The sequence below is a fragment of the Melozone crissalis genome, unplaced genomic scaffold (assembly GCF_028551555.1).
Source record: "Melozone crissalis strain CALT ecotype California unplaced genomic scaffold, PUWL_Pcris_2 ptg000057l_1, whole genome shotgun sequence".
NCBI lineage: Eukaryota > Metazoa > Chordata > Aves > Passeriformes > Passerellidae > Melozone > Melozone crissalis.
Window position 1 is genome coordinate 2,351,004 of NW_026535835.1, and position 23,355 is coordinate 2,374,358.

At 44.7% G+C, this 23,355-nt stretch overlaps 1 protein-coding gene across 3 annotated transcripts in view; it reads right to left on the bottom strand.

The window, feature by feature from the left end:
• AUTS2 (activator of transcription and developmental regulator AUTS2) overlaps positions 1 to 23,355 on the bottom strand; it is a 796,934-nt gene that overhangs the window by 216,969 nt on the left and 556,610 nt on the right. For all 3 annotated transcript variants that reach the window (XM_054287135.1, XM_054287134.1, XM_054287133.1), the window contains exon 5: positions 22,799 to 22,828. In XM_054287135.1, the coding sequence (XP_054143110.1) occupies positions 22,799 to 22,828 (30 nt within the window). The remainder of the gene's footprint in view (positions 1 to 22,798; positions 22,829 to 23,355) is intronic.

Here is a 23,355-nt window from a genome sequence, read left to right on the forward strand (position 1 = left end):
TCCATCTGACACTCAACAGGTTCACAAAGCCATTTTATTCCCCCAAAGCCACAGCCAGGACTGTGCAGCAACTGGCCAGCCATGTTCTAATTAAGCAATGGTAGTTTCAGCACGGGCTGTTTCCTGGGGATTAATGACCAACAGAGAGGCAGTTGATGATCTGAGGCCCATTAAGGCCAGTTAGTCATTAATCCCCAGCTAGAGCCTGCATCCAAGTCATTACAGATATGATTAGACTTGGGGCCAGGCTTCTGTGGATGCATGTTATTGGTTTGAGCACCTGATGTGGTTGTTATGAGCTGGAGCAAAGGGGGAACAACATTTCTGATGATGAAGGTTTAAACCTCAGAACACCAAACTTCCTCCCTGAGTTCAGACAAACTCCCTAATCTCTCTGCAACTAAATTACATTAACTTGAAAGGGAAAAAAAGGATTACCTATTTACATGATATACAAATAACTCATCAGAAATGTAAGCTTCCACTTGTCAGAGCATCACACTTTCTACCAACCTCACTCTTTGTTACAGGAATGACTAAAAGGACAAAAAAAAGAATAAAAAGATGTGAAGAAGGAATGAGAAGGAATGGCTGAAGGGCAGTAACACAGGGTGAGGTGCAGAGCAGTTCCTGAGGGCTGCCACCCTCTGTGCCACACAAACACAGCAGCTGAGGCTGGTGAGGCACAATCAGCCTGGAAAGCGCCTGGAAGAGCACCCAGGGCTGCTCAGGAAGCAGTGCCTACATCTCCTGGCAGGCCCCCTCTGATGAGGCACCCATGGGACATCCCAGCTCTGTGGCCCCTTTGCTGCTGAAGATCTCCTCTGTGCAATGATGAGGTGATCAGTGCCAGGCGGTTCATGCTCTCTGCAGGTTTTGAGGCACCTTCCACACGAACATCAAGGGCATGGCAGGTTCCAGCTCATCTGTCTGGCTGGCTGAAGTTGTTGTTATTGGTTCTGCTGCTGCTGGTGTCTGACAGACACAGCCCCTGTGTGCTCTGAACCACATCCTTGTCTTGCTGCTGCCTATTAATATCCTCTGCATATGTGACATGGGAGGAGCTGTCACTCCTGTGTCACTCACCTGCCTCTCCCTGTCACTGGAGAATATATTCATTTCTGTTAGAATCCTAACAATAATCCAGGTTACACATTCTCCAGGCAATCCTGGCAGCTAAGTGGACCAGACAGACAGAGCTGGAAGAGAAGGAAAATGAGCAACCATTTTATGTCTTGGAGCATGTGTAATAAAAATATCTATTAACTCCAGCACATAGGTCAGATTTCCTTTAATTACAATATTGGAAAGAGGAACACCTGAAAGAGCAGCATCACACATGAGATCAGGCTCCCCTGCACGAGGAGTGTGAGCTGCTGTTGATTAATGAATTACTGCAGATGGAGGGACTGTTCTGATCCATTTGGCTAAATCAGTGCAGGAGCAGGTAATAAGTTGCACAGGTACAAATGGCCCCCAGCACTCTGGTGTGCAGACAGGTTCACCTCACAAAAGAATACTCACAGCAGTAAAAAAAAAAAAAAAATCCAATTAGTGTCTAAAAATCCCAAGACGTGATACTACTTGGGGAAAGAAAAAAAAAAAAAAAAAAGAGGGGGGAAAAATCCCCTCTAAGGCTTGATACCTTGACAACCAACAGATAATATTTTGCTTTTATTGTCTACAAAGTAATGAGAAAGTGAGAAAGTGAGTGTGGGTGTCTGAGTGAGCTGCTCGAGCACAGGACCAAGGCACTGCAGGGTGCAGCAGCACTGACACCTCCTCATTTAAAGCCTCCCAGTGCTTGCTCACTGCAGTGCCAGCACAGATGCCAACCACTGCCAGCTTCCCCTGGGCAGGGTCAGTCCACAGTGAGCCTCTCCCCCTGCCCAGCAGCACAGCTGGTGCTCAGGGCACACAGAAATCCCCCACACAGCTCCCACCACGGCAGAGCAGCTGCAGAGCTCCCGTGGGAATGCCCCCCTGGACCCTCTGAAGAACAGTTTATTCCCAGTTCATTATTAATCTTCCATCTGTCATCTCCAGGAGAGCTGGGGTGAGCTCTGCTGCCTGCAGAACCACAATCAGCCTCTCCAAGGGCTCCTGGCAGTGCTGGGCTGTCCCACTGGGTCCCTTTGGATTCACCTGGCAAGCTGCACCTGCAGGGTGACTTGGGGCATCTCCAGCACTTTGAGTCAGGCCCAACAGGGCTCCAAAAAGAACATTCCTTCCACAAAATCAATGTCAAATATTTTTTTTTAACTATCTTTGGCCTTTGCACCACAGGTACAAACCAGAGACTCCCCCTCTGTGCTGCTCCCTGTGCCACACATGGAACAGGAACCCAGCTCTGCTTGGATCTCTGCCCCTCAGGCTGCACTTATCCACACCTTTGTGTGACCCAAAGAATCTGTTCTTCAGAGCCCTAGAGCTGCTGCTGCATGCTCAGTACAGAGCCAAGTGCAGGGATTCCTATTCCATTCCCTTTGAGTCTCACAGAGATAGAAGCTTTCATGAAGAAGAGACCAAAAGAAAGAAAGGAGAAAAGAGGAATTTTAAACCACCTTAGGAGATTTGGAAGTTGGCTTTTCTGTACATACCTGAAGCATAATTCATCTCAACTTCCTTCAGCTCATCAGCTGAACCAGAGGAGAGCTGAAGGACCCCATCCCAACTCAGACCCCATCAGAGAGTGCAGCTTCTCCTGAGGGACAGCTGCCACCTCTGCTCTGGGGGACAGGGACAGCACCCAGGGAAGGGCTGGAGCTGGGCCAGGGCAGGCGCAGGTTGGATTTTAGGGAAAGGTTCTTCCCTCAGAGGGTGCTGGCACTGCCCAGGGAATGGGCACAGCCCTGAGGCTGCCAGAGCTCCAGGAGCTCCAGGGATGCCCAGGCTGGCATTGTTGGGGTGTCTGGGCAGGGCCAGGGCTGGACTGGATAATCCTTGGGGTCCCCTCACACTCAGGACATTTTAGGGTTCTGTAAACTAAGGCCTAGGTCTGGCCCAGGCCATTATTAATAGCAATGCATTATTACTCCCAATGCATATCATACATAAAAGCAAGCTCCAAATTTATGCTTCTGCCTATGTTTGGATAAACCTGAACACACTGGTCAGCCACCTGCAGCACTGTGGGTTTCTGCAAAAAAAACCCACTTCCATGAGACTTTTGCCCTCATTGCTTTAGTGCATGGGACAGAAGAAATCCTGGGACCGCTTTGTGCTCGCAGCTCCCTTCCACGGAGGAGGCTCCTCTCCATGAGGGTCCCCTTCTCCTGCCAGCACAGAGCAGAGGCTCCTGGTGCCAGGAGGTGCCCTGTGTGTCACAGAGCTGTGTCTGGGTGTGTCCCAGAGCAGGGACAGGGACAGGCCTGAGCCCAGCAGGGCAAGGAGGAGCATGTCCCACACCCACAGCCTCAGCCCCTGCTGCCCTCACCCACTGTGGGAAGGGTTTGGGAACAACAAGGGGGAAACTCCCTGGGGAAAGCTGCACATCCAGCAGGGAACAGCCTCTGGAAGACACCTGCCATTAGCAGCCCAGTGGCCTCACCCCTGCCCTTTGCAGGAGGGAAAGGAACCATCCCCAGGAACCCCGGGAGGAGCCGAGCCCGTGGCACGTTCCACCTCATGCGTATCTTGTTTATTCTAAGTGGAGCTACAAATCTGTCGAGTGAGCATTTTGTTTTGATTAAAAATTAATAGCTGCTTTTGACCCAGGTGGATTAATTTCACTTTCACTGAGTATCAAGTTAATTGACACAAACTACTGTCAGGTGAAAGAACCAATTAACAAACTGTGAGGAGGACTCCTCTCCCCCTCCCTTCTCCTCTCCCCCAAATTTTGTTTTGACTAAAGAGCCTTTTTTCCCCTTTTAATAGAAAAATATTATCTCAGCAGAATGAGATTAATTACTTAACAAAGGGAGGAACAAAAGGAATGGAGGGTGGGGTGCTCCCTCCCTCTGAGCCCAGATGCAGTGGCAGGATGCTGCAGAGCAGGGCTGCAAGAGGGGCCCTGCTCCTGCCTCCAGCCCTGCTCCCACCAATTCACTGTCACTTCCAAGATTATCAGTCAGCAGGGCTGGGAGGTGGCTGGGGCTCCTGCAGTTTGGCGGAAATCCTTGATAAGGTCCCCAGGACACAACAGCAAGGTCACTGGGACAGAGAGGGGCAGGATCCTTCAGAGCACAGAAAACCACGGAGCAGTGGGAGCTGTACAAACCTCCTGCTCCCAGGTTTTATATTTAAAATATATTATATAAGTACTTTATATTTATGTTATATATATTATTTATATAATACAAATATTTTATATTTAAATCAGGTTTTATATTGAAATCAGGAGATCTCTGCAGCAATGCATTACACATAGCAGCCTAGGAAAATCCAAGTAGTTCCTTATTTAATGTCTGTTCAATGTCAGCCAGCCCAGGCTGTGCTGGTTGAGCTGGAGGGATTGTGTTCCAGAGGCTGGAGCAGGGAATGGCAGGCAGGGCTGGCACAGCTTGGCCAGCCATGCCCCATGGCAAACAACTGGACTTGTGCTTCCAATTTCCAGGTTGTCAGCACAGCTCTGAGGAGCTCAGGGGTACATTTGCTACAAGCAAAGTGACTTGGACTTCCACATATCACTTTAAACTGCCTTGTGCTACAGAAGGTAAATCCCTGCAGGAAGGAGGAGGCACAAAAAGCATGTTGGGTATGCAGCTCCATTAAAATCAAAACTAGCTGGGCTGCCTCATTTGCTTATGCCCTTCTAAAAATCCCATAGGAAACTTATTTATATCTCCAGGCATACAAATGCCATCCAAAACCCTTGTCCTTCAGAATTCACGTGATCTGGACATCTCAACATTGTATGTCTATTAAGAAAATTAAATATAGTCTCCTAGATTGTCTGGGCTTAAAAATCCATTTCGAGCTGCTAATGCTGTGGCTAAAGTTTTATTATAGAAGTTGCTTAACTAGGCAAATATTTTCAGTTATATATATTTTCCCTTTACTTACAGAACTCCTAGCACTTCATTTATCCTCCTGAGACTGTTTGTTCAAATCATTCTTTTACATCCTTAGCCACTATTCTACCCCAGGGACCACCTACAAGCTTTTGCCATTATTAATTTTTTATTCAAAGAAACAGCTAGAAAACCTGTTAAGGGGGAGGAGAAGAAGAGCGGGAGAAAAGGAGAAAATGGGACACAGATTTGCCCCTCCTTCACTGAGACCTCATGTTCTTTCTGGCACCTCTGAAAACCTTTCCCAAATGCTGCTTTCCCCACCTGGTAATGATGTGCAGAAGGGAGAAGCCCAATTTTGGTGCCTGCAAAGGGAAAGCACTGACTGTGAGCTCCTCAGATACACACATCTTGAATTTATATATGGACACAATGAGAAGGCTGAAAGAAATATCTAAATAAAGGTGTGAAATACCCACAACAGAGACAGAAAGGGTTTGCAATAAGCTGAAATGGGAGCATGCAAAAGTTTTCCTGCCCAGAGGGGGCCTGGCTGCCCCCAGCCTTTTTGCAGCACCATCAATTCATTAGCAGAGCTGTGCCTGAAAACCCTGGCACTGCTCCACGTGTGTCCACTCATTACCTGTGGGCCTTCAGTGATCATCTGCTGGGGAAGGACTACAAACAAACCTGGCTGCTCTGACATACAGAGAGCCGGGAGAAAATGAAAGGAGGAAATTGCAATTCAATTCAGTGCATATGGAGAATAAAGAGCCATGGTTTCATGTGCACTGGCTTATCCTTGCCTTTGGTTTATGTTAAAAAATATACAGTATTAGCTGCCCTTTCCTCTGGGGAAATGAGCAGCATAGGTAATGGAAACCAATAAAGAACTGTCATGTGTTACTGCAATCTATCTGCATTTAGGTGATTCCTGCTCTGTCCCACATGTGACCAAGGGGAAAAGCAATTGTTCAAATGAAACCAGGTGACAAATCCTCCCAATCATTTCTTCCCTTCACGTCTTCACAATCAGAAGTCTGAGCTGAAAACCACAAAGATATCTCAGCATTAAGCACTTCAACACTCCTGGGAAATGCTTAACATAAGGTAACAAACCCACAAAGGATCCCACATCTCTGAGAGAACATCAGATGAGATCTGCCTGGCTACTGAATATTAAAAGAGACACACAAACCCCCCTGCAGATGAATTTGCCATAGCATGACCCTTCTTATGGCAGACCACACTGCCATCACCTTCTTTTAGACTTTTAAACTACCAGTGATTCATGTTAGAATGTGCAAAAGAGGTAAAAAAGATGCTGGATTTGTTAGGAGCAAGAGCAGGGGAGATTTGCACTGCCAGGGAGAAGTGCAGTTCATGAGATGGATTGCAGGTTTTACTTCCCTGCCCATCACAGCCTCTTCCCTGTTAACTCTCCTGACACCTGAGCAAGGGCACTGAGATAATTTTTTATCCCAGATATAAAAATGGGGCAAGAACAAACATGTTCAAGTTCTCAATCAGGCCTCAGCCAGGCAGTGTGACCTGAACTGTGACTGTCCAAGGGACACAAATGACACAGCCCTGGCAATTCAAATTTCAGGAGCCCCTCCACTGACTGCAAATTAAAGGAAAGGGTCAACTTCATTTAGCACTGACTTCTGTCTTCATTTCATGCTCAGAGGATGCACTCAGGCTGGAGCCTCAGCTGATGCAAATCAAGAAAGCTCAGTAGCAATCAGTGTTGGGCTGATTTATAACAACTGCAAGTCTAGCCCCTTACAAGGTCAATATCAGCAAAAGAAGGAAGGGAATGTGATGGTTCTTAGTGTGGATTTTAAAGCAAGACACTCCACAGTGGGGGAAGGAGCATTTTACATGGGAATCTTTCATTATGCTTTTATGGTGGTGGGAAATCACACACACTAGAATATGAATCTGTAACTAATTAAAGTAACTAATTAAAGAGCTCTTCAAAATGTGCTTTATCTTGAATTCCCTTTTTCCTGCTTCACTGTTTCATTGTTCTTCATGTCCTTAGAAATTTATCCAATTCCTGTAGGCAGCAATCAGTTAAATAACCCTGTGGTGGTTTATTGCTCAGCATATTGCTGGGGCCTTCTGCCTCTCAGTCTCTTAAAAATGTGAATTAATGTTTCTGCACTTGTGAAAATGTGCTGAGGAGTTTTCTTACACACTGATTCCTGCAAAAAGGTGAAATAAAGTATCTGTCACTGCAACTGGTTCTCAATTGGTGCTGAAATTAATTATTTCCACCCCTCTCAATTATTCTCCACCTTTACTGAAATTCAGAAAAGTGCAGTAGCTGGTCATAGTCTAAAGAGAAAAAAAGGCTTTAACAACATCTACAGATAAGCATGAATGCCTCCTGCTAGAGGGATCTCTTCCTAACTAGTTCTGATACTTCAGGTAAGTGGAATCACTTGTCTGATTAGTTGTGGCCTGGAATCTTTCTCTGCTGCTGGGTCCTGAGGAAGCAGTCACATGAAAAAGCCCTGAAGCTCTTAAATGAGAATCCCTAGGAAGCCTCACTTGACTGATTTCCTTCACTTGGGTGCCAGAGGTAAAACTGACACAGAGAAATCAGTGGTGATGCACAATCCTGAGCAGCTGAGCTGTTGCAGTGGCCAAGTTCCAGCCTGGAACAGGGAATATTCCTCCTGACACAGCCATCCCTGCTCAGCTGCTCCAGAACACAATTTACTGACATGTACATGTGAAAGGAGTTTCTTTCTTTTACACCACAAGTTCTTGAGATGAGATTGAAGCCAAAGCCCAGCTTACTTTATGTGCATTTTTCCTGGGTATGCAGACTACAGTTTATACTGATGAGTAATTTGAGATTAAACACAGAAATTACTACATCTTGTATTTTGCTTTTATGTTATATCCCACCTTTTCAAATTAGAAAAAAAACCCAGTCAAACAAAAAAGCCTCAACCACTACAACAATTCTTTGCTGTTTTTTCTTTTGTAGTTATTGGCAGTGGCAAAAATATGAGATCACACTTTTAAAATTGCTCTCCCTCACCTGGAAGCAGATTGACACCTTTGCCATTGCAGAGATCCTCTTCCTGTTAATAAAAAGGCAATTTCTCTGGGTAACAAAGCCATGGACTTCTGGCAGTAAGCCAGGAAGCTTAAAGAGAAACCTTGAATTCTGCAAACATAATAGACAAGGGACTCAGCTTAAGAAAAGATTTCATCTATCAACTAACAAGAGGCTGGGGTCATGAAGTAGGGTATTCTTTATACTTGAGAGACCAAGCTAAAAGTCTTAAAAATGTGCAAGGAAATGCAGGCTGGAATGTTCTCCCTGTGTAACAGGCTGAGGCTTCCAGGAGGCTTATCATTCCTGCTGACAGCCTGACAGGACTGTGTAATACAGAAGTTTAGCAGTGTGGGCAGGTTAAATTATACTAGGCAGGAGAAATCATTTCAATGTGAATCGAAGCGTTTACTCTTGTCCACTTCCAGCTCCAGCTTGTTATTCTCTGCAGCCCACAGCTTCATGTTTCCAGCAGAAAAGCTTCATTTTGAAGTGCATGTTATACAGGGGGTGCTTTGGTTCTAGGACTTGCTGTTTGCTCACAAAATATCCTTAACACATCACTTAAGTGTGACTTGGTTCCTGTTCATCTAGTAATTTTCCATGTATTATTCTATGTATTATTTTTAATGTATTTAGCTGGCATGGCAAATATTGTGGTAAACAGATTATATATTGAGCAATATGGTTATGGGAAGTTTTGACTAAAGCTTAGTGAATTTATGTAGAGAAAATAGTCTTATGAATAAGAATGAACTTCCAGAAAAATGTGCCATTCCCCTGTGACAAAGGGCAGGGTAAAGAGCATTTTCAGCTTCAGTCCTTTATTCCTGCTGGAAAACCACATAGCACTGCTCAGCTCAGCCCCCTCAGCCTATTTCATGGAGTCACAGAGTCACTCTGATTTTTCTCCCTGTCCCAGCAGCCCAAAGCATCAGCTTTCCTGCTTTTCCAGTGATGCAATCCACCCCACAGCCCAGCCCAAATGACACACAGCCTTTGTCCCTAAATCTAGAAAGGAAACCAGTCCAAACACCACCTGTGTTTAAAGAAATATCTGCAGAAATGCTGCTGGGCTCATGTCCCTGGAGCACTGTGGCCATTTTGAGCTGTGAAGCACCAGCTGGAATTGAGAGTCTTTAAGGTCCCTTCCATCCAAACCATTCTGTTTTCCCCAGTGTCTGTCAAAGTAGGGTGACCCCTACACCAAATGGAATTCATTTTTTGTGTCATTAGCACTTTAGAATAAGTGGACACTCATTATTGGTAAATTACAATGAAATTTATGCTGAGTTACATGCAGCATCTGCATTAGCAGCCAATGAGTCCATTCTGATGAATGTGACCACAGGAAGTAGCAGGGAGTGTGTAATGATTTGCTACAGCAGCTCACTGAAAGCTCTTTAGTCAGGTTTCCCATTAACAAAAACAAGCATTAAATTACTTAAAGACAATCATTAATTTAAATAAGTATTTTGTAACCATACATATCAATCAGGCACAGAAAAGAAACACACAAAGTGCCCCAGTTGTTACATCAGCTAAAACCCCAGGAATGCACAGTGCCAAGCGTTCACCTCTCATTTTCCTGCCCCAGGACCCCCAGAAATCACATTCTGGGCCAAGAATCACAGCTTCAGCCATCCCACAGTGGGTTTTAAGGGGGTGAATCCTAAAAGGCAGCAGTCCTACAGAGGCTGGTCAGATCCATGGGCAGGGCAGGAGCCCCTGCAGCCCAGCAGCCCTGGGAGATGCTCTGTGAGCAAACCTGCCACAGGGCAGCCTTCTGCCCCAGGGAATGTGGCTGGGATGAGAATGAGCAGCATCAGAGGATCCTGGAGATCTCTGACCCCAGGGACCACAGCTGGGCTCCAGAATGTCCTGCAGAACACCCTGACCCCCACATGTCCTGTCCCCTTGGCACTCGGGGACAGCTCTCGTTCAAAAGCAAAACACAAAGCACCAACAGCAGCCACTAAACTAAGAAATAAAACAAACCAAAACCAGGAATAAAGCAAAACTCTGAATGCTGGGCATGGCATCTAGGAGACCTGTATTTCCTGACATGAATGAGGGTGGAACAAGAGGATCTTTAATGTCCTTTCCAACCCAAATCATTCCCTATTCAAAGTTTGCATTTACTTGTATTTAATTCCTCCTTATTGTCATACAATAAGGAGGAATTTTAAAATTAATTAATTATATCATTACTTTATATCAAAAGATTTGGGAGTAAGGATGGCTTCTGTCTGTCTGTCTGCCCTGTGCCTAGGTCCAAAGAAACCCAGTGTGGATGGGGTTTCTGAGGGCTGCTCCAAGAAACAGCAGTACAAAAACAGTAGAAGATTTCTTGGATTTCAGGCTTCTATTACCAAATGTCTCCTGTCTTGAACTTTATATTTACACTGAAATGGAGCCACAGACAAAGACCATGCAAGGAGTAAGGTCAGAGCTGCTCTTGTTCTTGGACCAGGAGAGAGAAACAGAAGCTCCTTGGTGATCCTGCAGAAGTCTGGTGGAGCTGCTCTTCCATTGCATTTCTGAGGACACACTAACATCACAACTACCATCTTCCAGCATGTGTGTATTCTCCTGGCAGTACAAGATGCTGTGGATTTCTGCCATATTCAATACAACTGCCCATCCTTGTAGTGCCCCTTACACTGCCCCCCTCAGCAGCCCTCCTGCCCTGCTGTGGGCAATGGCACCATCAGCAGAGTGACCCTGGGAGTGTAACCATGACAGGGGCTGCACTGCACAGGGCTGGAAGGGTTTATTTACAGAAATAATATATTTGATAAATAAAAAAATAAGATTTATAATAAGTATATTAAAATTCAATAGATATAGTTTAAAATAAATAAATAAAATTTATTTAAAACAAAATTTAATTTAATTTATAATATAATAATATAATAATATATAATACATACCATTATATATGTTATAATATTATATGTTATATATGTAACATATAATATTACATATATTATAATATTATAATATTATAATATATAATATAATCCTGCAGGTCAGGAACAAAGCAGGGCACAGGAGGAGATGAGCTGGGAGGCTGGATGGCTCCAGTGTTGCCATCAGAGTGTGCCCCCCTTGGGGACCACTGTGGGGCTGACCCTGGCCTGTCCCACACCCCATCCCTCTGTTCTGAACAGTCTGACACCTCTCCTCTCTCTCCTCTCCTCTCCTCTCCTCTCCTCTCCTCTCCTCTCCTCTCCTCTCCTCTCCTCTCCTCTCCTCTCCTGATTTTGCAGAACCAACCAACCAAAAAATCTCCAAGTGCATTAACAGGAATCCCCAGCAGTGTCCTGGCAGCACATAAAAATGCCATCAGAAACCAAGTTTTCTAAATGAGGTTGCTTGTAAACATTTGGCATGCACAGTCCAAAATTCACCTCTATCCTCCTTCCCTGTCTCTGGCTGAGGATTTGTGCTCCATGGGCAGCTCAGAGCCAATAAAGCAGCCATCTATCAGCCCCTGAAACAAACTGTGCCACCCATGTGTTGGCAGAAGTTCACAGTTTGAAAATGTTTCATGTCTTACCCGTTCCTAGAACAGCCCCTTTCTCTGAGATTATTATAGACTATCACTCATTCCTCAGTTTGTCTAGGATCTGCTAAATGTTTCTCTATAAATTCATCACTTGCACATTCACAGCCATGCATTAACTGCTCAGTTTTTCCCTGAAAGTAAGGAATTTGATATGATACATAAGTCACCATAAACTCCACAGGATTAAGTGAGTTATTGCATCTTACAGGACAACTGGTTCCTACAAATGATACCCTCGAAAATGACATTATCGCTCAGTGATTTGGTTCAATCTGATTGCTACAGTTAATGTAATAATGTAACTCAATTAGGATGCTTTTGTTATGAATGAACAACCTTGTTTAATATTGTCTGCCTGTCCAGAGTCAGCTGAAATAGGATGTTGAGGCAGCCTGCAAAGCCCAGAAATTCAGTGGTTCATTTTCAGGAGAGAGATCAGCATGAATTGGAAAGCCCAGGCAATTTTTAAAGACAAAAAGATCTTCTTGGTGTTTCCTACTAAAGGAAAATTACAAACCAGGCATCTTTGTAATGCCTGCAAGTGATTCCAGACTTTTAGAGAGGTCACAGAAAGGCCTGGAGGAGTCAGTGCCCACAGGCTGACCCTCATTTCCAAAGCAAAGCACATCAGGTTCACCATAAACCAATTGTTCCTCACTCCCAGCTCCCCAGTAGCTCCCAGTGTGCAGACCAGTGGCCACATCAGAGTGTGCCCACACTGGGAGCCTGGCAGAACCTGCCAGTGTCAGATAAACCTATTTGGAGATTTTCCTGTTTTCCTGTGTGGTGCTTTCTGAGATGCTTCCAGCACATCCATGGAGCTCCCCACCAACACCAGCCAGGGTCAGGATCTGGTTTCTAGAAACTCCCAGTCCCTAACTGAGAACATCTCTGCCATCTCAGAGCCATCTCCTTCCACCAGAGAACCCAGGGGCTCACTGGAGGGTGACAGAGCAGCAGAGCCTTGGGGACAAGGGGTTTCCTTGGCTGGCAGTGCCCCAAGGGAGCAGGGAGGGAGAGGTTTTGCCAAAGCTGCCCTGGATTAGAGGAAGATGAAAGCCCAGAATGATCTTTGCTCTGCTGGTACCTGCAGGCCCAACTCTAATTCAAACCATGTGTTTTTCTCCTCACTTCTGCCCTGCTTGGGGAATTTGTGGAATCCAGGAGACATGGTAGCTGTGTAATACCACTTCCAGGTCCACAGTGCCCTCCCTGAGCCACATGGAGAGAAGTATTTAGAGAAGCAGCACGGTCCTTGCTGGAATCCTTCTCAATTCATCAGTGCATGCATTTAATTTCCTGTCTCCTTGTTTTCAGCCTGTCCTTGGATATGTTTGTGAGAAACCTGAGATGGTTACATGTGTTGTGGCCTCCAAGACTATTAAAACCATTAAATAACTGCCATAACTTTGTTCTGTATGTATTTTTTTTCCCTTCTCTTTCTAAAGAAACTTCCAAAGAAATGTCTCACCTTCTCAGCTCTCAATCCCAAGCCTTTTCCTTTTCAAGGAAAAGTGAGAACAGACATTCAGGAATGGGGAGCATGCCTCATACATGATTATAAAACCTGATTTGAAATGAAAAACAGATGTTATTCAAGAGCATAAAGTGTATATGAATATTATGCTTGAATAACATATAATCCTTAAAGAACACTTTGTATAACCTAGATATGTTTGGCCATGGCCAGACTCCAAGATCCACAGACTGAATTTCTGTCTGTCTCCACACACACAGATCACGCGTGCCCACTCATCAATATCAGCAACAGCTCCAAATCTCAGATCTAACCAAAAGCAGCTCCATGGGGCTGTGCTGACCAAAGAATTGCACCTTTCAGGACACAGATTTCCTTCCAGGACATCTCATCTTACTTCTGTGTGGATTGTGTACAGACTTGTGCGAAATAACAGACAAAACTTCTCAGCCTACTCAGAGATCAGTTCAAACATTCTAAATTGAGTTCAAAATTCTCATCTTTCAGGACAGAGAGAGCATGTGGGCACATGCACTGTGTGCAGACACAGACACACATCTTCCCTGAGCTTGAAATCACAACTTGCTACGTGCAAGATCAGAAAACCACTCTGTGATTTCACTCACTCTGTGCCAGTGGCACCTGAAAGTGAAATCTTGCCTGGCATTCCCACGTACACCCTTCATGGAGCCACTTTGATAAAAGTTTTGCTACACATAAAAAAGGAGATGTAACACTATAAAGTGAACAAGCAAAACTATCTATCATTTGGAATGTCTTTCTTACTGTGATCTAAGCTGCTGGGAAGGCTTTAGGAATTTGCATGTTATCCTTAGAGATGTCTGAAAGTGTCTCCTCTGTTTCTTGTACAGCACTGAGCACATCACCAGCTTTAATCTTTAATCTCTTCTTCTCTCCTCCCCTACTGCGAATCAAATCCTACAATCCAGGCACAGGTAAAACTCTTGGGCATATAAGAAAGTTTGGCTCCGAGTGCTGCAATTAGGATGGGAATATTTATTGCCAGGAATGTGTTTTACCAAAAAAACCTGCAAATCAGTACCACATCCTGAAACTTGGCTCTAGATCACAGAAATAGAATGGTTTGGGCTGGAAGTGACCTTAAAGCCCATCCCATTCCCCCCATGCCATGGGCAGGGACACCTTCCACTATCCCAGGGTGCTCAAAGCCCTGTCCAACCTGGCCTTGGACACTTCAGAAGGAGTGGAGTGCACCTGGGATGGGAGGGTTGGACAGGGAAAGGTGGGGATTCAGGGCACTCTGGAGGTAGAATGGGATGATCTTTAAGGTCCCTTCCAACACAAACCATTCCATGACTCTGTGAGCCCACACAATCTTCCCCCAATGAGCCCACGAGCTGCCCGCCCCATCCCTCTTCTCATCTCACAGTGAATACAAATGCAATTAAACACTTCAAAAGAGAAAACAAAAAAGCCAAACAAACAAAACTGGGGTTTTTCCATTCTTCCTCCATCTGCTAATTCACAGAATAACAGAATGAGGACAGAGAGACCAACTTGGAGGATTTCAAACACACAGAATCCCTGCTTACCTTACAGAAACACCCTCAATAACTATGTACCTTTTGCCTGAAATTATTATAGATATTAGTGCTGCTGTAGGGAGGAGAGCTTGTGGGCAGCACAGACGTGTGTTGTAGATATTTATAAAATCACCAGGAGGCTGCAATAAAATTATCATGGGGTATATATTATGCTTTTTCAAGAAGCATTTAAAACCACTACTATGTTCAATTTAACCTCTCCCCCAAGTTTCCTCAGCACACATTTCTCTGTATAGCTATACCTCTAATTTGGAATGTCAATATATACAAACAGACACATTGCAAATAATGTACATCTATATAAACAGATATGTTCAATGCAAGTAATGTCTATGATTTTCATAGCAGGCATCTGTACACATGAAAACACATGCTGCAAAATAATCCACATGCAGATAAGCTATGGCTGGTATTCTCAAGTCCTGTTTGAATCCAGTGATTGCTTATATAAAAATGATAAAAAAATTAAAATACTGGGCACAGGTGTGTGCTGCTACAGGTGTAAATATGACTCTGCACATATGCACAGAGCACAAAATCCAGTGCAACATGAGCATACACTCATAACACCAGCATTTGCTGCATTTGCATGTTCCATACTGGCTATGCACCATGCTCCATGACTGTTACACATTTAACACATACCATTCCACAGCCCTGGATGCTTTGTGCTATCAGTTTGAATCTTCATACAATGGTTTTATTTTTTATCCTCACAAGACAGCCTGCAAATGACACTTTATAAGCCCTGGTGGCTGAGCAGTGTCTCAAGACACTGATGTGACAGCACTGGGGCTTCCAGCGCATCGGGGACCCTCAGAGGGGCATCTGTGCCAACCTGCCTGCCCTGCCCCAGCTCTGCATTGTTTACTCACTGCCAGGAGCTGGGCTCGGGCCCTGGGGAGGGCAGAACCTCTTTGGGCCCTTGACATTGAGCATCCTTGGTGCAGCAAGGCAGGAGCTCCGGGGTATCCGTCACCGCGGCTGCCTGCAGGCAGGCTGGAGCCAAGGAACTTGCCTGAGCAGCTAGTAAAATTTTAATGCACTCTGTAGTGTGGTCATGTCATACTCAGTTATGGCAAATAATCCCAGATGCCTGCAGAGGTAAAATGGAGCTGTAATGTGCTTGCCTCCTAACCCGAGCTGACAGCAATGATGTACGACTACCATTAGCGGAAAATATCACTTCAACTAACCCATGATCCAGCTCCGCTAAGGGTCACATTATCCAGGAGGAACAAATTACACTCCCAAAGTAAATACAAATTTTCTACACGAAATGGGTACCAAAAAAAAAAAAAAAGAAAAAGAAAAAGGGAAGGGGAGCGGGGCTGGGGGAGGGGAGAGGGCAGGAGCACAGGGTCCCTGTGCCAGTGACAGCGGTGACAAAGCGACAAAGGACGGGACCGGCCCCACCTGCAAACGCCGCATCCTTCACAGCAAACACGCTTTATTGCCACTCTAACCGCGGGGGCCTCTGTGTGGCACGGCAAATGAATAAAAAGGAGCCTTATCTTCCCTCCTAATGGGCCTCAAACAGCCAGGAACAGTTCCCGAGCCTGGCTAGCATGGGGAGCCCGGTGATCTTTCACCCCTGGGGCAAGGTGAGGGTGCTGCGTTCTGCACAGTTAAAAAGACAACACCTGTACAAATATGAAGGGTAAATCGCCCTGGTGGGAAACATCCCAGCTTTGCAGAAATAGTTTTTGGAATAATACTGAGGAATGGTGGCTCTAATCCTACCCTTAGCCAAAATAAATATGTGCCAAACAGTAAGACAGCGGTATCCCATGACCTGAAGTAATTGATTGAAATAGGGTTCTCAGGCACCGTTTCCCCTGTTTGCCAGACATGGTGGTTGGTAGCCACCATCTGAGGAGTTTGCAGCTCTCTCCTGTGAGCAATGCCCTTCCTGGAGCACAGAGGGGCTGAATGGCCTGGCAGCTCCTCAGCCCTCATGCGCCAGCCCAAGCTGTGCCCCAGAACGCAGAGATCTGACCTGGGCAGGGCAGGATCCCCCACCAGCCCCCCAGAGCTCCCACATAAAGCCCATTTTGAGCCTTCAGGAGCCTCAGGGCCTCCCAGCCCTCAGGAACCCCCCAGTGGTTCCATGCTGTTCCCTGACTGGAGAAACATCAATGTCTCGCACAACATAAGGCCACACACCAATTTCTTTCTTCTCCTTACCAGACTGGAGTTGACACACTTAACATTTTGAAGTTTTATCTAAAAACCACCCTCAATCTTCCTATATAAATGATATAAATTGTCAATCTTATACGATATAATCGTCAATCTTCCTATAAACAATAGTTTCTCACTGGGGGTTAATGAAGGCCTGTCTGGGTTGGTTTTTTTTAATTATTGTTACAGTTTTATTAGGAGTTCAGTTCCTCCAATACCTGAAATTCTGTGATAGCTGGAGAATAAGTTAAATGTGACACTACATAAAATAAGAGACTTGAGTAACTACAACAGGAAGATATTCACAATCTGAGTGTGTGAAGCTTTGTGGTGATGTTTTCTGTTGACACTTCATTCCACTTCTGTGTCTGGACTCACATTTTCCTCTATTAAACCTTCACCTGGCTTCTCCCTTCTGAACTGGGGGAGTTGGGTAGTGCATTTCTTCTGCACTTAGGGTTGAGAAGTGTGAGGAACAGGATGAAAAAACCCCAACTCTGATGGCAGGCCCTTCTTTCAACAGCTCAATAAATGCTCAGAGTTCCCTTTATGACTAAAGTTTTTCAGAGTAGGAAAACAGTAATTTATTATTTATACTCCAGCAGTGCATAAACACCAAAGGGAAGCCCTGGCAGAATTTTAAACCATAGGAAGAGCAGAGATATTACTGTAGCACTGCAGGGCTGTGGTGGTATAATTGTAGTTGGTTCCCAGCTGTCTCTGTGCCACAGCCCTGGCACCATCCAGGGAGATGTTTTCCCCCTTGAAATGCTACCAAACTCTTCCTTCCCTCATTCCTCCCAGGGGTGAGGAAAAAATATCCCAAATACAGTTTTGTTTTCAAGCACCCTACTAAAAAAATCCCAAACTGATGCAACTGCTCCCACGAGAGTGAATTGCACCTGTTTAAAAATGTAATATATGTTACATTTGTATATAAGCTGACATAAAGCAATTTCACCACCATTTAATCCATTTATGACAAAGCTTTTGCAGAATGGAGAGAACACAGCCCTGTGCAAAGCTGCTGCCTGCTCTGGCATTCTATTTTCCAGCACAGTTGTGGTGGGGGTTGTTCTGGGTTCTCCCTGCTCCCCTGGAAAGGACAATTTGCTGTGTCCTACCCATGCCTTGGGGTGAGCAGGACAGGGAGCAGCTCTGCCCGGCTGAGCAGGGTGCTCTGTGCTTTCAGCAGGGACATTCCAGCTCTGCAGGGCAGGAGGAATCAGCTCCTGAAGTTCATCACCAGCAAACTCTGCACTTATCCAGAGCCATGCACTGAGATGGTTTCAGCAGGCCCTTCCCAAGTTCCTCTTTGGTTTATCAGAGCATTTATTACTACCTAAATCAGTCAAGTTTGCAAAGTTGGGAAGAACTACAAACACACACAAACACATAAACACTTGTTTCTGTGGTTATTTAACCCCCCAAACTGAAATGCAGCCTGTGCAATAAACTGGGAGACACACATCTGCCAAAATGCTCCTCCAAAATGTCTCTCCAAAGCCCACACACAAAATAATTGGGCAAAAGTGCTGCAGAAACATACTGAGGGTGCAGGTGTGAATGCTTTGGTGCAGAACAGCCATCCCCATCCCTTTTACCTGGGCATAGCAGAGTCATTTATGGTATTTCCCATGCCATAATGGGAAATATCATACACTCTGCTATGGCATGGGAAATACCAAGTTATGGTATTAACTTGGTATTAACTTGTATTTCCCATGCCATAACTTGCCATGCCATCCTTTGTACCTGATTTAAAGCAATCAGATGTATCAGCATTATCATTAAAAATAATCTGATTCAAGAGAGATGATTCTTCAGCTCTCTGAGTGCTTTTAACAGCACAGTACTTTTCTCTTCAAGGAAGAAAATTTTCTTTCAAAGAGAACAATAATGAAGCAACACAGTCCCACCAGCACAGGCTCCTTGGCAAGCACAACACTCACCCATCCCAATCCCAATCTCTCCCTTTCGTTTGTGAACAGATGCCAACCCCTGGCACATTCAGGCCCTGGTATGTCTTTTCCAAACAAGATTTCCTTTGATTTCCAGAAGACAAACTTTATGTTTGCACTTATGTTTTTAATATTGTATTAATTATCACGGGTATAATTTATAAGATTGTATCGAGATATCAAGAGCTAATACAGTTGCACTTAAATTTGTCAGCTGTGCAATAGCTTGCCCTAATTTTAGATTATCAGCTCTGGAGACCTGCTCAAAGAGTAAGACTGACAGACTTTTTAATGGAGAAAATCGGAGTTCCCCTGGGATCCAGACTTTTTTCTGATTCAGGAAGAAATCCCAGTGGCATTTGCTGAAAGGATCCCAGGATGGAAAGTGACATCTCTCTAAGAATTAGTGCTTCTCACTCTGATGCAAGTTTTCCAAATATACTCTCCCTCCACAGACATGCCTGCTACCTCTTCAGACTTCTCAGCAACAGGAGGGTGAAATGTCTACTTGGAGTGCTCCGGTCCAGTCCTCTGTGTCAAACTGAAGTGAAGGAGCATCAATCTATATAAATCGACAAATTATCCACCCAAAATATGTCATTTAAAATTGAGGTGCTGACACAGCCTTAGCTACAGCACCGCGAAGCAGGGGCTGCAGCATTGTTTAATTAAATATCCTTGTTTCCTCTTCAGGAGAAACCTCTGCAGAAATTTCTCCTTTGAGGGCAGACACAGACAGAAAGTGGCTCCCAATTAAAGGCTGGATGGGAGGCACAGCCATCACCCAGCAGAGATCAGATATCAGCTGTGATATCAGCCAGATAGGGCTGGATCCAGGTGAGGGAGAAGGAGCAGGCTGAGGCAGTGCCTTTGCCACGGCCACCCCTCTCCATCCAGCTGCTCCTCAGGCTCCCAGCTCCTGCTCCTGCCCTCATTCTGCTGCTCTCAGTGCCCCATCCTTCAACCAGCCCATCCTTCAGCCCCTCCATCTGTCACACGCCTTTCCTGACACTCATCTGCCATGTTTCATTCAATGGCTCTGGATTCTTCCTGGATTCCAGGTTTGATTTATTCCAGCAGAAATGTGTACCTATATGCTTTATTTCTACCCCTCGTGGATCCCCCATGGAGGATCAGTGGGGGTTTGCCCTCAAAAATCCTAAATGAAGCAGAAGTGCTTCCTTTGCATTGACTGAAGGGTGAGTAGAAAATTGCTGTGCAGCGATTAACCCTGCATTCTGTACACAACAGGGTATCAAAATCTGCAAGAGACAGTCCTAAAGGAGAGCAGATCTGCTCTTCCCACAAACATTCTGTGTCTGCTGGGAGGGGACAACTCCACAGCCCTCAGAACACACCTAGTGAGGTCCCACCAAGAGCAATTCATCAATTCACTGCCAGAACAGCTCCACAGCTGGGGGCCAATATCACCATGATATAAGGCTTTGGGTAAAGGATCTTCAAACCTCTAACCCTGCTGAGCACCCCAGCTCTCCTGGCTGCTAATGAACACTCAGGATGTTGGGCACCACTGATGAAATGCTCTCTTGGCCAGGACCCACCACCCTCCCTTCTCCCACTGCATTGTGCTCACAGGAACTTTTTGTCCTAAAAATGCTATTTTATTTAAAGCAGGAATTCAAAAATCTTCTGAAAGAGATCTAAAAGATCCTGCCTGTCTGAAGAAAAGAAGTTTCTGCTTGTCAGTTAAATAAAGGAATAACGCACAGCCTCCTTTCTAGTGTGTACTTTACCTGTCATCCAGCAGCCCATTATCACGTCACGGCAGAGTGCACTTTCCTGCAGGTCACTTTGTTTAAAATGACATGGATAATGCACATGTCAGCGAGCTGACAGTCCCCACCGTCCTTCAGAGATAAAACCCAGCCACCAGTGCCTGTTCTTATCTGGGGTACATGCCTTGCTCTATCATCTAAGTCAGGCAGAACATGATTTCTCCAGAGAGCACTTTTTTCATTTCCTGATTTTAAGAAAATCAAATAAGCACCATTTGTCTTCATCTGAATATGCTTGACCTGCTCAAATGATGATGTCTAGCATTTTATAACAGGCTACATATGCTGAATTCAAATTAACAGCAGAACAAGGCCTTCAGATCTTTGCCTGGGCTGCCAGCACAGCCTGAATAAATAAGCCAGGGTGAGCAGTCATCCCTCAGAACTGGGCCTGAGCTGGGGAGCTCAAAGATGCCTCTGGTTCTGACACATTTGAAAAGCACTACATTTTTAGGGATATTTGGGCCTGCACTTAATCCCATTTCATTACAGAAAATATAGATCACAGAGATGGAATACACATCTGGATTTTAAATCCTGCCCACACAAGTACTGGGGTGTTCTATGTGAGGTACAGTCTTGAGTCTCTGCATTGTTCATCCTGAACCAGCATCTCCCCTCCATCCCCAAAAGCTGCCTCTGCCTTTTTATACAGGAGGGCTGCAAGAGAAAAAAAAGAGTGAAACAGGCAGAGGTTCAGCTCCATAAATGCTGCAGTGACAGGAAATTACACTTTTAGTTCTGGGTGCCATAAACATAGAAGCTGAAATTCAGTTTATCATCTTCCTCTGCATAAGGAACATCCTGAAAATGAATAATCACTTCACAGGATGGAATGTAATGGTAATGCATTAAAAATTCATATTGAAAAGTGCAGGTTAATATTCTGTGCAAAAACCCAACAAAACCTCCCCTTTCTGTTGTCACACTGATTAACTCCAGTGATTAGTTCCCTTATGCAAGGAAAATCATTGCATTTCAAAGTAAACAGCAGTTCTTTAACATAGTTAGCAAATTATTAAGAAACATGAGGAAAAAATCCTCTGCTTGGGAAAAGAGCTGAAGGGCAAAGCTTTGGAAGTTATATACAGAATGGTTAGAAAATTTCCTTCCTGTTACACAAACCCTGTAGAAAACAGATTAAATTCATGGAAGGTGATTCTTGTCCTCATTGTTTCCCTCTGGATTTTATAGCATATTTGCTCTTGGCTGTTGGCTGAGCTGCACAGCAGCCTGGTCATCTCTCCTCTTCCTGGCCTGCCTTGGAGCTGCTTAACAGAACCACTCATGAAACTCTAACCAGCTCAACATTATCATAGGAACAATATTTTCTGACATTATTTTACCCTCCCCTGACTTCCATTCCCCAATTCATCCAAGGAAAGAGGAGGCAAAAGTGATTACATTATCAAAACATCCCTTAAGGCTCAACATACAAATAAAAATCACAAAATCCAACCTGGAAATAAAGAAATTAGACCAGTTTTTCTGTGATAATTATTTCAGTTTTTCCAAATAAAGAAGGTTAGTCTGTTCACAGCATAAATAATGCCTAAAAATATTCATCATTATGGATACCAGTTCTTAATTGCTATTATTCTTTTAAAAAATAGGCAGGATCTGAGACCATTGCTTGACTCTTACAGCATTAATTTTTTTCCCCTTTCCCACTCAGAAACCCAAACTCATGGAGACAGTGCTCAGCAAGTTCTGTTACTTGACTTAATGTACAGTTTCCAAATGTTATTTCTAAAAAACAGATATATCAACCATAACACTTCAGTTGGAGTTAGCAGGCCCTTGCCTGCAGAGAAGCACAACAGGCACTAACAGTGATTAAATAACTGTTAAGAAGTGCAAATGTGAGCGTTACCAACAGACTCAGTTGCTGCTACAACTTCCAAGGGGAAGTGTAGCCATGGAAAGGGTTGGTGGTGAGACTGGTGTTCATAAACAACCCACACAGACCATGGCATCAATATGCTTCAAGATGAACTCTGTGGCCTCCAAAATATTCATTAGAATTCTCTTTCCTTGGAGGTCTATTCCAAAATTAAATTAGAGACAGAAATTTTCTTGGTATAGAGATGCTTTAGATTAGTCCAAGAAGAAACTTTGAATAAGTAATAGATTAAGAGGAATAAGGGAATCCAATAAATTAGTTTTGCTCTCATACTGATTTTCTTTCTTACCTTTTCTTCTTGATCACTGTCGCTGTCACACTGAAACACAAAAACAGAAAAAGCACAGGTAAGAGAAGCTTGCTACAACAAAAAGAAGATAAATGTTTCTGTGAACAAGATGGGTGATACATTCACAAATGTTGGCATCACACCTGGCACCTTTAGGAACAAGCTCAGTTACTGTATGGGGGGAAATCCCCCCCAGTGCTGTTGCAGAGGATGCATTTCTGTGTTTGGATGATGGAAATGCTGCCCTGCACACACCAAAGGCATTTGCAAACCCTCTGCCAGTCCTGCTCAGGGGCACAGGAGCTGCTGGTGCAGGGGCACGTTCAGACCCCAAAACTGGATCAGGGAAGAAGAAAATCAGTCTCAGAGGGCTGGTTTTCTTTGTTTTCCTTGGATGAGCAGTGCTCCTCATGCTGCTGCAGCCCAGCACCTGCAGGGGCTCCTTGGGGATGCTCAGGTGTGCCCAGCACTCAGAGGAGCCCTTGCAAGGCTCCAGGAACACAAGCAAAGGTCACCCCGTGCCTTTGCTTTTGGCTGCTGAAGTGAAGATTGCAGAG